At 45.9% G+C, this 15,077-nt stretch overlaps 1 protein-coding gene across 1 annotated transcript in view; it reads right to left on the bottom strand.

The window, feature by feature from the left end:
• The window catches only part of LOC119972147 (zinc transporter 8-like), an 89,947-nt gene that overhangs the window by 38,187 nt on the left and 36,683 nt on the right, over positions 1 to 15,077 (bottom strand). Inside the window, exon 3 of the mRNA XM_038808476.1 lies at positions 5,052 to 5,198. Within this exon, the coding sequence (XP_038664404.1) occupies positions 5,052 to 5,198 (147 nt within the window). The remainder of the gene's footprint in view (positions 1 to 5,051; positions 5,199 to 15,077) is intronic.

Below are 15,077 nucleotides of genomic sequence, written 5' to 3'. Positions count from 1 at the left end.
CCAGGTTCGAACCCGGCTCTGGGTCACTGTCCGTGAGTTTGCACATTCTCCCCGTGAGTTTCACCCCCACAACCCAAAGATGTGCGGGGTAGGTGAATTGGCCGTGCTAAATTGCCCCTTAATTAGAAATAATGAATTGGGTACTCTACATTTATTTAACAAACACAGCAAAATCCATCTCTGCGCTATCAGGGAGTTAAAAGACAATACATCGGCCTCTCTTTCCCATCTGCACTTCTGGCCTTCTGACACATTAAATATCGCCACCTCCGGGCTCGGAGTCACCCCCCATACAAGAACCTCGGACATAACATCCGAGAATTTCAGCCAGGGCCCCTCACATCACGCACACGTATCTTCCACCCCCTCAATAAACCTGATCATCCTCGCCACCGTCATGTGGGCCCTATGCACCACTTTCAACTGGACGAGGCTCAACCTCGCACACAACGAGGACGCATTCATCTTCTGCAAGGCCTCAGCCCATGTCCCAGCTCCCACTTGTGCTTAATATCCTCCAGCAGGACACCTACCCACTCCATCAGTTACTTGGAAATATCCAACACCTTCCCCTCTCCTATTTCGTCCTCCGACAAAAGTTTATCTTTCAGCACCGGAAATGGCAACCCTGGGAAGGACAGCAGCTCTTTCCTCACAAAATCCCAAACTTGCAGGTATCTGATACCATTCTTCTTGGGAAACTCCTAATTCCTCCAACTCCTCCAGTCCCGCAAATTTGTCTCCAATAAACAAGTCCCTGAAGTACTCCATCCCAACCTGCCGCCATCCCCGAACCTCGCATCCAGTACTGCCGGCACAAACCTATGTTTATCGCTAATAGGCACACACAACGACATACCCTCTAACTCCAAGTGCTGCCGACACTGCCCCATTACCCTCAAAGCCGACACCACCACTGGGCTGACGGAATACCTGGCCGTCAAGAATGGCAAAGGCGCCAACAACAAAGCCCTCAAACACATTCCCCTACACAATGCCGCCTCCAACCACCCCCAAACTGACCTCTCCTCCACGGCCCATTTCCTCACCATCACCCTGTTTGCAGCCCAATAATAATTTATCAAATTCGGCAATGCCAGCACCCACTCTCCCCAACCCCCGTCCCACAACCCCCAACACCCCCCCCCCCCCCACTTCCCTCTCCACCTCCTCCCCCCCTCCTTGCCCCTGTTCCAAAAATAGGCTGCCGCATCCACAAGGCATTCCCCGCTCACACAAACCCAGTGATCAACCCGTTGACTTTCCTGAAAAACGACTTAAGGACAAAGATTCTGAGACACAAACAGAAATCGAGGCAGAACAATCATTTTCACTGTCTGCACCCGCACAGCCAGCGACAGCAGCAAAACATTCCACCTCATAAAATCCACCTTCATCCCTTCCACCAATCAGGCCAAGTTCAACCTATGCAGCTGGTCCCAGCTCCACGCCACCTTGATACCAAGGTATCTACAGCTCGTCCCCACCACCTGAATGGCAACTTCCCAACCTCCTTTCCTAACCTCTGCCACTGATCGGGAACAGCTCACTCTTTCCCACGTTCAATTTATATCCCGAAAACTGACCTAATTCCCCGAAAATCCCTATAATCCCCACAACACAGCCCAATAGGTCTGAAATATATAATAGGTCATCTGCGTACAATGAAACCCTATGCTCGGCAAACCCTGCCCCCTCCCCATGACCTCCGCTCATTCCCTCTCCAATCCCTCAACGCACGAAACACTATTTGCCAATGGCTTTATCGCCAAGGCAAAAAGCAATGGGTAGAGCGGGCACACCTGTCTCGTCCCACGGTGTAGTTAAAAGTACCCAAACTCACTTGGTTCATCCGCACACTTGCCACCTGTGCCTTATACAGCACCTGACCTAATCCACAAACCCCTGTCCGAACCCGAACTGCCCCAGCAGCTCAAACAAATACGCCTTCTCCATCCAATCAAAAGCCTTCTCCACATCCATCACCGCCACTACCTAATACACCAGCCCCCCATCCCCCTGAAGGCATCATAATCACATTAAGTAACCTCCGCACAATCGCCGACAACTGCCTACTTTTCACAAAGCCCTTCTGAGCCTCCCTGATCAGCCCCGGCACACAGTCCTCAATGCAAGCACCTTCGCCAAAAGTTTGGCATCGCCATTCAACAACGAGTCCTTATCCTTTTTTTAGAATCAGCGAGATGGAAGCCTGTGACAATGTAGGAGGAAGATTCCCCCTTCATTATACGCCCTCACAAGCAGTGGACCAAAACGTCCACCAAAATATTCCGCCAAAACGTTTTACAAAGCTCAACTGGAAACACGCCCAGTACCGGGGCCTTCCCCTCCTGTATCACCTCCGTGACATCCATCACATCCCGCAGCCCAATCCTCCAGCCCCTGGAGCCGCCTCTCCTCCACCTTGGTGAACTCCGTCCCATCCAGTAACCACCTCATCCCCTCTTCCCCCCTCGGGGGCTCCAACTCATAGAGCCTCCTATAAAAGGCCTCAAATACCTAATTCAGCCCCCTGGTCCATCACCACCTTACCCCCCTCGTCCCTCACTCTACCAACCTCCCTAGTTTCTGCCTGCTTTCTCAACTGATGGGCAGCATCCTACTCGCCTTCTCCCCGTACTCGTACACTGCCCCACCACCTTCCCCATAGACACTAACCCAAACTCCAGCTGGAGCCTCTGTCTCTCCTTCAGCAATCCCTCCTTCAGCGCCACCAAGTGCCTCCTATCCATCCTCAAGATCTCATCAACCAGCCTTGCCCTCTCCTTCTGCTCCACCCTCTCAGTGTGCCTGAATCAAAATTAACTCCCCTCTGACTACAGTCTTAAGTGCCTCCCACAACAGTTGTGATGTCCCCTGTATTATTCATCTACACATAGCCCTTTATGGCAGCCCTCACCCGCTCACACACACCCTCAGCCACCAAAGCTCCACATCTAACCTCATGCGGCTGTTTGGTCTCTTCCTGAACCACCCACAAATCCGCTCAATGCGGTGCATGGTCAGACCATGATTGCCGAAACCCCCCCCCCCAATCAGCGTCTTGTCCATTGTGAAAAAGTCGATCCAGGAATACAGGCGGTGCAATATGGGAGAAGTATGAAAACTCTTTCACCCTTGGCCTCCCAAACCTCCACAGTTCCACCCCCAATGCGCTCCATGAACTCCTTCAGCCCCTAGCCTCTGCCAACCCCTTTGACGACTTTGGGTTCGATCAGTCCAGGCTCGGGTCCAGGACCATATTAAAATTCCCCCCATAATCAACTTGCGCGTATCTAAATCTGGAATCCCTCCAACACCCCCCTAATCCACATCATCCCAATTCGGGCGACAAAATTTAACCAGGACCACCGGCATCCCCTCCAGCTTCCCGTTGGACCATCATATACCTACCTCCCAGATCAGCCACAATGCTCCCCAACTCCGCCTCCAGCGGAGCCTCAAGCTCCCCCACTGCCACCTCTACCTTTTGTATTGCCAGGCCCCGAGTCTCAACCTCTATCCTATTTTCTCAATCACTTCTCGGAGCGGCTCCACTACCTTAGCCAGGTCTTCCAAGGCTTCCTTCTTCTCCTGCTGAAATTTCTTATTTAAAAATTCCACCAGCTGCTCTGTTGACTACTGAGCAGGCATTACTGCCCTGTTGCCCTCTGCCATCTTAACCTGTGGCACACCAAGAAAACGGTCCTGCTCTAGCTGCTTTCTCTTTCTTGTGGCAATCCTCGTCCTCTGATCTATATACCAATCTCCCCAGAGGAGTGTCACCTTCCCTGGGCATTCACACACCTTTGGTACTCAAAAGGCCCCCACATTAGATGGATAAGGACCAACAAAATCCACCTTGAGTAGGAGCCACCAAATGTGCGATCACACACTACATGGCCACCACCAGAAGTATCTGGACATGTCTTTTTAAGGCAAGAAGCTTGTTTGAATCCCAAGGTTTGAGTTTGGTTTCACTTTTGATTCTAGCAGCATGATGAAAGAAAGATCCAGCTAACACTCTCCTGAAGGCTACTGTGAGGTCTGTATCTCTCCAGAAAGCCGTGCTGTATTCTTGAATCTACAGAGGCCTGAAGACAAACCTCAAACTGAAAGCAAAGTTGGAACAGAAATAAGGTGCGTCTCCAGGAAGAGTTGTGAGTAATTCATTTTAAACTACAGAGTACCTGCTTGAATAAATCTACGAAGATCATTACATGCTGCAAACCAAAGACTTTAATCTGCAAGCATGTTGTGAAGAAAGTGTGCTAAAGAACCATTATCTGAAACAAAAACTATTTTTTCCTCCACTTATGATTTTTGCCTCTTCTCCCCCACTGTGTTTGTCTGTCTTGTGTGAGTGTGTGTGTATGGAGGGTGGGGCAAGCTAAAGCAGGTTTTAGGTATTAGCCTGCCGTTAATCAGTTGCATTTACTGCAGATTTAATATCTTCAAAATAAATTTAGAGTACCCAATTCTTTTTTTCCAAATAAGGAACAATTTAGCGTGGCCAATCCACCAACCCTGCACACCTTTTTGCACTGTGGGGGTGAGACCCATGCAGACATGGGGAGAAATGTGCAACCTCCACACAGACGGTGACCCGGGATCGAACCTGGGTCCTCAGCGCCATGAGGCAGCAGTGCTAACCACTGCACCACCATGCTGCCCTTTATTGTATATTTCATGATAGTTCTTGTTATGAATAAACAGTAATCGTGTTTTCATTTACAAACCTGGTGACGGTGATTATGGGCAGCTGAGGGCCAAATACATCAGGTATTTTAATAAGAATTACTGGTTAATGTGCTTATGTTGTGACTCCGGGGCACGTAGAGCTGGAATTGACCGTGCACTAGTCAAGGGTGTCGTAACAAATTTCAGGGTTGGTTTCTACGGGATATTGTGGGATGCTCCGAACCAAAACATTGCTGAAATTTAGTTTACACTTGTTAGACTTCAGAAAATATCCCCCCCCCACTCCCAATATTTCTGATGCTTCCCTTTAAGCAAACAGAAAACTGCAAGTTCTTTTCTGAAATTCTCACCTGCTCTATACCATCCAAAGTTTAATTTCTTTGTTGCCGGTCTTGATGATAACCATAATGAGCACAAGCTAATCAGAAAAGTTGTGACATCTGCAAGAAGATGTGCTGCATCTGTCATAACAGCCAAGCTCCCAGCTAGATAGCCACCTGAGAGAAACAATAGAAAGGTAAATTAAGACAAACAAAGAAATGTTTCTAAATGGACCTCGTAAAATAATCTAGTAAATAATAAACTCAATTCAATTAATTTTTATTGTAATCCGCTGCTTGTATATGGTCATAGAAGAACATTCTGAGGTGATTCACAGGAGTACCATCAAACAAGGTATGACACTGATTTAAGGGAATAATAGGATCAGTGACCAAAGGTTTAGCCAAAGAGGTAGATTTTAAGTGGCCAGAAAAGCTATGGAGGTGAAGGCCTGACTGCCAATGCTGGACTGATTAAAATCAGTGAAGGAGTGCAGAGACCTTAGAGGGTTGTAGGGCTATAGTAGTTTGCAATAATAAGGAGGGGGCAAGGTCATGATGGCTGTTGGTGACATCATCTGAAAACACGGGTTCCACATATACAATGACAACACCCAGCTCTACTTCATCACCACCCGTGCCTCTCCACTATCTAGGGTTGGCATGCTTCTTGTCCAACATCCCGCACTCGATGAGTAGATATTTGTTCCAACAAATACAAAGTAGACCTAAGCCATTGGGCAGGATCTTCCAGTTTCGCAAAGGCAACCCTAGAACATAGAAAAATACAGTATAGAACAGGCCCTTCGGCCCACGAGGTTGTGCCGAACTTTTGTCCAAAATTAAGAACAAATTAATCTACACCCCATCATTCTACCATAATCCATATACCTATCCAATAGCCGCTTGAAGGTCCCTAATGTTTCCAACTCAACGACTTCCACAGGCAGTGCATTCCATGCCCCCACTACTCTCTGGGTAAAGAACCTACCTCTGACATTCCCTATATTGTCCACCAGTCACCATAAATTTATGACCCGTTGTAATGGTTTGTTCCACCCAAGGAAAAAGTCTCTGACTGTCTACTCTATCTATTCCCCTGATATCTTATAAACCTCTATCAAGTAGCCCCTCATCCTTCTACGTTCTAATGAGAAAAGGCCTAGCACCCTCAACCTTTCCTCGTAAGACCTACTCTCCATTCCAGGCAACTTCCTGGTAAATCTCCTTTGCACCTTTTCCAACGCTTCCATATCCTTCCTAACATGAGGCGACCAAAACTGCACACAGTATTCCAAATGTAGCCTTACCAAGGTTTTGTACAGCTGCACCATCACCTCATGGCTCTTCAATTCAATTCCTCTGCTCACCCTGTGGCGGGTTCCATAATAATGGGACAGTCAAGCCACGTAAAACATCATTGTATAACATTGTCTATCTCTGATCCTGTCTATCTCTGATCCTGCGTCATAAGCATGCCTCATGGGCAGCACTATAGCATTGTGGATGGGCAGCACGGTAGCATTGTGGATGGCACAACTGCTTCACAGCTCCAGGGTCCCAGGTTCGATTCCTGGCTTGGGTCACTGACTGTGCGGAGTCTGCACATTCGCCCTCTGTGTGCGTGGGTTTCCTCCGGGTGGTCCAGTTTCCTCCCACAGTCCAAAGATGTGCAGGTTAGGTGGAGTGGCCATGCTAAATTGCCCATAGTGTCCAAAATTGTCCTTTGTGTTGGGTGGGGCTACTGGGTTATGGGGGTAGGGTGAAGGTGTGGACCTTGGGTAGGGTGCTCTTTCCAAGAGCCGGTGCAGACTCGATGGGCCGAATGGCCTCCTTCTGCACTGCAAATTCTATGATAAGAACACCCGTAATAGAATCAGAAGCAAGCGACCGGGCCCTTCAAACCTATCCCATCATTCAATACAATCACGGTTGATCTATGCCGGCCTCAATTGCTTTTCTGTGCCATTTCCCCATAGCCCTCCATTTCTCGATCTACCAAATATTTATCCCCTCAACTTTAAATACTTCTAATGATCCAGCCGCCACCAAATAATTCTAGAGATTCATCACCCTCTGTGAGAAGAAATCTCTACAGAGCTCACTGGCCCTTTATCTTGTAGCTGAGTCTTTCCCACTAGTGAAAACATCTCACCATCTGCCCTGTTAAGCCTCCTCTGGATCTTACATATTTGAATAAGATCAACCCTCACTGTTCTAAACACCAAGGAATACAGACTCATACTCTCTCTTGACAAGACAACCCTCTCATCCAGGAATTATCCTGACGAATCGCCTTTGGACTGCCTCCAATGCTACTTTATCCTGTTTTAAGTAAGGGAATTATCCTGTTTTAAGTAAGGAAATCAAAAGGGAATTGAATGCAGTATTCCACGTGAGGGCTCACCAACACCACACCCTGTACAACTGCAAGAAAACCTCCCAATTTTCAACTCCAACCCCTTTGTTATAAAGCTAAAAAGTCATTTGCCTTAACTACTTGTTGGACCAGCCTGCTAGCGTTTTGTGATGTATTAGAACACCCAGATCCCTCTGTATTTCATTCACCTGCAGTTTCTCTTCAATTAGATAATAATTTGCCTTTTGATTCCTCCCATCACTTCCCCATATTAAACTTAATTTGTCGGATTTTCACCCAGTCACTCAATCCATCTATATCCCATTGCAGAATCACAATATCCTCATCACAATATGCCCTTCCACCTATTTTTGTATCATCAGAAAATTTGGAAACCTACACCCTGCTGCTTCTTCCAGGTCATTAATGTAAATAGTGAACAACTGCAGGTCAAGAACTGATCCCTGTGGTACTCCACTAGACACATCTTTTCATTCTGAAAGGAACTAATTTATTCCAACTCTGTTTTCTATGTGACAGCCAGTTTTCTATCCATGCTAACACACTTCCTTGAGTTCCATGGCTTTAAATTTATGCACCAGCCTCTTATCAAATGCCTTTTGAAAATCTAAATATACTACATCTACAGGTTCACTCTATATACTCTCCTTGGAACTTCGTCAAAGAATTCGAGCAAATTTGTCAGACATGATTTACCTTTCATAACACTATGTTGACGAGGTTTGATTGTACTCAGCTTTCCTAAATGATTAGCTATTAGCTCTATGATTACTGACTCCAGCAACTTGCCAATAATAGTATTAAACTATCCTGCCTATAGTTCCATGCCAATTGCCTTTCTCCCTTTTTGAACAAAGGAGTCACATTGGCTGTTTTCCAACCTTCCTGTACCCTCCGGATTTTAGCAAGCTATGAAAAATTTCAACCAACGGGTCCACTATCTCTGCAGCCACTTCTATTAAAAGTGTGCAGTTCATCAGGTCCTGGCGACCTGGCCATCTTTAGCCTCTGTGTTTCTTTAATACTCTATGATTGGGATTTTTGTACATTCTACTATATTATTTGAAATCAGCCCGTCTGATACCTTAGGGATATTTGCAATGTCTTCCACGGTGAAGACTGATGCAAAAAGTTTATTTCTTTGTTTGCTGTTATTAATTCACCAGCCTCGTTCAGTGGAGGTCCCACATTTACCTCAGCCACCGACTTCCTATTTATATATCCATTGAAACTCTTACTGTTTGTTTTTGTACTGCAGCCAGGTTTTCTCTCAAAATTCATTTTCTCCCTTTTTATGTGGTTTTTAGTCTTTTGCTGTCATTCATAGCTAGATGTTTATAAACATTGCTTTAACAGCTGGTTACTTGAAATCCACTCAAGCTGAAGGGAAATGAAATTAAACAATCCAGACAGCTAATTGTGTGCAAGCTGTCAATCAAATCCTAGTAAAATCAATTTCACGCTGATATGAATGAAATCGTTGCAGATCAAAGTTCTGAGGGGGTTTAAACCCAGCTGATATGGAGGGGTGCTCTCTTCTTGGGGTGGGGGGGGGGGGGGTTCTAGTGTGGGTTCTCTTATGGGAGATATCTAGTGGGGGGCTGTCTTACAGGGATCAGGTCATCCTCATACTTCAGGAGGGGGTGACTCTGAGAATCCCATGTTTTAAAAAATTTTTTATTCTCCTCCTTTTTCACATTTTCTTGAGAATCTCATGGTTTGGGGAGGGGGGGGGGCGGAGTTGTGTTGCACCGGGGAGGGGGGGGGGGGGGGGGGGGGAGCCACCGGACCCTTGCTATTGGGCCACCTGCTCAAAATGGCCCAATAGTGAAATTCATGAGAGAATGCCTCGCAATCCTCACCATCCATAAATCTGCATGGCAAGGGATAGTGAACCCCCTCGGATTTGCGAATCATCTCAGGCGGGAGAATATAGTCTCCCAAATGGAGAATTCCAGCCCTTGGTTCTTCAATTGTTAATTGTTCGAGATTTTTAAAAAGATTTCCTGTCTAGCATATTTTTGAACTCTCTTTCTCAATGTACTGTCTTCATTTCTCTTTCTGTACGCAATTTGACAGTCACTCTAATTTACATTTCCTTCTGAGGCCTTCCACTGATTATCATTCAATCTGGTTAGTTGCTTATTCACACACGTCCCAGATTCCAGGTTTCTTCACTGTGTGGCTTTTAACTCACACTTTCAGCAATTTAGTTGCAAAAATATTCTAGAATCATAGAATTTACAGTGCAGAAGGAGGCCATTCACCCTATCGCGTCTGCACCTGCCCTAGGAAAGAGCACCCTACCTAAGCCCATACCTCCACATTATCTATCCCCACACCTCCACCCTATCCCCTTAACCCCACCTAACCTTTTTTGGACACTAAGGGCAATTTAGCATAGCCAATCCACCTGACCTGCACATCTTTGGACTGCTGGAGGAAGTGACCCAAGCCGGGAATCAAACCAGGGATCCTGGAGCTGTGAAGCAACTGTGCTAACCACTGTGCAGCTGTGCATCTAATCTGAAAGATGCAGAGACAAGTCCAACAGCAGACACTACTTAATATCCTGCTTTCATTTTTGACTATTCCAATGCTCTCCTGTCACCTTCCCATTTTCCACCCTCCATGAGCTTCAGCTCACCAAAAATTCTTCTGCTCGTATACCTGTATTCTAACTTGCACAAAGACCTGTTCATCTTTCCTCCCGTGCATCTTGATCTATATTAATTCCCAGTCCTGCAACGTTTCAATTTTCAAATTCTTATCCTGGCCTTTAAATCCCTCCATGGTCTCACACTGTCCTATCACACTAATTCCACTGTCCCTAAAGCCATCAGAGACCTGAATTCCTCCAATTCTGCTTCTTGGATATCCCTCACTTAAGCATTCCACCATTTGTGACCAAACGTTCAGCTGCCTCAGCTCCAAGTTCTAAAATTTCCTCTCTAAACCTCTCTAACATCTCTCCTTTAAGATGTATTTAATCCCTGCCTCTTCTTTTGGTTATTGGCTCTCATATTTCCTTATGTGCCAATTATGTATTAAAATTTGTTTGATGATGCTTGTGTGAAGCAGCTGGTAACATTTTATGACATTGAAGGTGCTGAGGTTTTTATTGTTGAACTCCTACACTGATTGTGACAGGTGAAATATTATCAACAGTTATTACTGATCCCCTGTGCTTCAATTTTAGTTGTTTATGTTATCTGTTCTCATGTAGAGTCTGTTCTCTGTAGTTCTGTAGATTTAACATACAAGTAAATTTTAGAAAACTCTGATGTTTGCTCATTCATTTTAAATGGTATAATTTCAGAATATTTCCATGGTTTGTTGTCCATCAATCTTTTTCAGTCGCAGGTGATTGAGGCCTTTTTGCATTTTGTTTTTATTGACTTCACTTAACAGTTTAATGGATAATTTAAATGGATAATTTGCCTAATTCTAAAAACCTCAGTGAAGGATGAGAGATCCATCTCAGGAGAGAATGAACATTCAGGCATTGAGAAAGTGACAGGCTAGTAGATCAACTGAATGTGGAAAACATAACTGTCACATATTTCTGACCTCTATTTTAAAACAAGGAATGAATGCACCAATGGGACAGAAGACTCTGCATTTGAAAGACGCCGCACACACACAATTCTAAATGTGTTTCCTATATCCTTTTAGGGAAATTTTAGAAAAAGATTCAACAGTCTGAAGGAAAAATACAAGTTTGCATTTTTGCAATTTTTTCAGTAAAGCAATATAAAATAATACTTTCCATTAATACGTCAAACTAAAATATTCCTTGAATTAAATGAATAGAAAGTACAAACAACATTTGAAGATGAAAAATAAACAAATAAGCTCTAAAGTCATGGGGCCATTCTATGCACTCTGCTAAAGTCAGTCTACTAGAATAGACTAATCTCAAGTCGTCAATGTCAGCATCCAGCCTTAAGTGAGAGTTTCTGTGATGGGCTTATCAGTAGAATCTTCATTTAGCCCAGAAATAGCACTGCCATAAGAGGGGAATGATCCAGAGTCCGAGAAACTTCATAAATGGAGTTCTTGTACCATGGTCCTCAGTCAGGATTAAGTAAATGGTTGGCACACTTGACCTCACCAGATATACCTGCTTGATCCCGAAAGAATTAGGACCCACTTTTTGGGGGGGGGGGGGCTTTGATCAGGAGCTTGATGAGGAGTCTAAGACGTGTTGGGTCTTGAGGATCGGACATCTGATGTGCACCTCCTGGCATCTGCTGCTGACAGTCCTGGAATCTTTACACAGGACAGGACAGGAGTGCCATACAAGCATAAACAACGTGACAAAGTTACAGTTATTCAGCACTCTCGCCAAACCTATGTGCTCCAGCATGTTTGATGCAGTGTTCTTTGTCTGTCCCAATTTTCTCAAACAAACAATCCAGAATGTGTTCAAACATAACATTATGGATACGTGAAAGTCTCATACTGTTAGAGCAGGGGTGGGCAAACTACGGCCCGCGGGCCGCATGCGGCCCGCCAAAGGTCTTTATGCGGCCCACCAAGATCAAGTCATTAAATTTTTTTTTTTTAATAAGGTTAATGGGGGGGGGGGGGGGGGGGGGGGGGGGGGGGGGGCTGTTGGGTTACTTACTGGTATAGGGTGGCTACGTTGACTTGAGTAGGGTGATCATTGCTCGACACAACATCGAGGGCCGAAGGGCCTGTTCTGTGCTGTACTGTTCTATGCTCTATATGAGGCGCCCAGAATCATAACCGGGTGAAGTAATTATTTTACTTAATATACTATGCGGCCCTTTAAAATTGTGAATTTCTGAATGTGGCCCTTGCACGGAAAAGTTTGCCCACCCCTGTGTTAGAGTATTCCATTAAGGGACTGAATTTTCTTGTCCACTGCATTGGAGTACACCAAAATGGTTTAAAAATCAGCAAGTTTGGGGTATGCCAAGTCCTGCTCCCATTTGAAATTTCATGTACAGGACTTGCACAAAGTACAGCCTCAATTTGCACTAGGTATTTGCACATGAAGGACCTGGCATAAGACAGGAGTATAGGAACATAGACAGGACAGTCTGGGATCACAATGGAATAAGCTAAATCCAGTGGCAGTGATCCAGATCTGGTAAAGTGACTGGCACCTCTGAAAATTGGGAAATTTCTTTCCCCAAAACAGGTTTCAAACATACTCCTATATAGAAAGGGGTAAGCACACAGAGGGCTTTATTCTCTGATTCCTGTTGCCAGCAGTGAGAATTGCGATCAGGGATCGAATAGTCTGCAATGGAAAAATCACGATTTGCATCCGGTGCCGATTCTGAGTCCCCCACTGGCAGCATTAGGGTGGCTTGCGCCTCGCGCCAGCAGGCCAATGCAATATCGTCATTTGCATGGACTCAAATCTCATTAGCGGGTTGCACACTGCATGCCCCACCCCTCCGCGATGCTCCACTCCTCTCAGGCGTAAGTTACGCAGATACAAATTGGTGCAAGTATTTACAAAGGGGACCTGGGTGACACAGCTGTTGAGGGGGAGCAAGAGGATTTTAAAAACTCTCAAAACGTGTGGGCTTTCTGGAGAGTGGCTGCCTGGGCCTGGGAGTGCTGGCCCATTTGCATGTCCTTAATCACGGAACAAGTAGTGACCCATGAGTTGCATGCTATTCAATTCCAGTGGGAACACTGACGACTGGATTCTCCGATTTTGAGGCTATGTCTGGAGCATGTGTCTAATCTTACAGCCAAAAAGACGGTGGTGCCCCCGCACCAATGTTCCGCCCAGTGGGGGGGGGGGCTAGCAGCCGCGCCACGTAAAGCCCGGCTTTACCTGTAGATACAGATGGAGAATTGCTGGGCCCATGGTCACGCATGCGAATGGCGGCAACCTGCAGCGGTCGCGCCTTTTCAATATGGCTCCGACCGCGGCGGACCCAGCCTGCCAGATAGTGCCGCTCTCTCCACCCCCAGACCACCCCTCACCAGTACCCCCAGCCCCGCCGAACATAGATAGAACATTACAGCGCAGTACAGGCCCTTCGGCCCTCAATGTTGCGCCGACCTGTGAAACCACTCTAAAGCCCATCTACACTGTTTCCTTATCATCCATATAGAACATAGAACAGTACAGCACAGAACAGGCCCTTCAGCCCTCAATGTTGTGCCGAGCCATGATCACCCTACTCAAACCCACGTATCCACCCTATACACGTAACCCAACAACCCCCCCTTAACCTTACTTTTATTAGGACACTACGGGCAATTTAGCATGGCCAATCCACCTAACCCGCACATCTTTGGACTGTGGGGGGAAACCGGAGCACCCGGAGGAAACCCACGCACACAGGGGGAGGACGTGCAGACTCCACACAGACAGTGACCCAGCCGGGAATCGAACCTGGGACCCTGGAGCTGTGAAGCATTTATGCTAACCACCATGCTACCCTGCTGCCCCTTCAACAGATCAGCTTGTCCCTTAAGAACAGTGATGTTCCAAGTAAAGTTCTCAACAGCTTTATGCAGTTTTCTTCCTTTAAGGCCTTCTTTAACTCCAATATTGTTCAGATTTTCATTATGTTTCATTATGTTTATCCAATGACCATTTAAATGCCCTTAATGTTGGCGAGTCCACTACTGTTGCAGGCAGGTTATTCCACGCCCTTACTACTCTCTCAGTAAAGAACCTACCTCTGACATCTGTCCTATATCTATCTCCCCTCAATTTAAAGCTATGCCCCCTTGTGCTAGCCATCACCATCCGAGGAAAAAGGCCTTCACTGTCCACCCTATCTAATCCTCTGATCATCTTGTATGCTTCAATTAAGTCACCTCTTAACTTTCCTCTCTCTAACAAAAACAGCCTCAAGTCCCTCAGCCTTTCCTCACAAGATCTTCCCTCCATACCAGGCAACATCCTGGTAAATCTCCTCTGCACCCTTTCCAATGCTTCCACATCCTTCCTATAATGCAGCGACCAGAACTGCACGCAATACTCCAAATGCAGCTGCACCAGAGTTTTGTACAGCTGCAACATGACCTCATGGCTCCGAAACTCAATCCCTCTGTCAATAAAAGCTAACACACCGTGTGCCTTCTTAACAACCCTATCAACCTGGGTGGCAACTTTCAGGGATCTATGTACATGGACACTGAGATCTCTCTGCTCATCCACACTACCAAGAATCTTACCATTAGCCCAGTATTCTGTATTCCTGTTACTCCTTCCAAAATGAATCACCTCACACTTTTTTGCATTAAACTCCATTTGCCACCTCTCAGCCCAGCTCTGCAGCTTATCTATGTCCCTCTGTAACCTGCATCCTTCCGCACTGTCTACAACACCACCGACTTTAGTGTCATCTGCAAATTTACTCACCATCCTTCTACGCCCTCCTCCAGGTCTTTATAAAAATGACAAACAGCAGTGGCCCCAAAACAGATCCTTGTGGTACACCACTAGCAACTGAACTTCAGGCTGAACATTTCCCATCAACCACCACCCTCTGTCTTTTGACAGCGAGCCAATTTCTGATCCAAACTGCTAAATCACCCTGAATCCCATACCTCAGTATTTTCTGCAATAGCCTACCGTGGGGAATCTTTTTTTTTTTAAATATAATTTTTATTGGAATTTTTTACAGAAAATATAAAACATAATGACAAACAATGAAATGCAACAAAATAAC

This window comes from Scyliorhinus canicula, chromosome 10, assembly GCF_902713615.1.
Source record: "Scyliorhinus canicula chromosome 10, sScyCan1.1, whole genome shotgun sequence".
Lineage (NCBI taxonomy): Eukaryota > Metazoa > Chordata > Chondrichthyes > Carcharhiniformes > Scyliorhinidae > Scyliorhinus > Scyliorhinus canicula.
The sequence above is the reverse complement of the archived record's forward strand: the minus strand, read 5'-3'. Positions and strand labels throughout refer to the sequence as shown.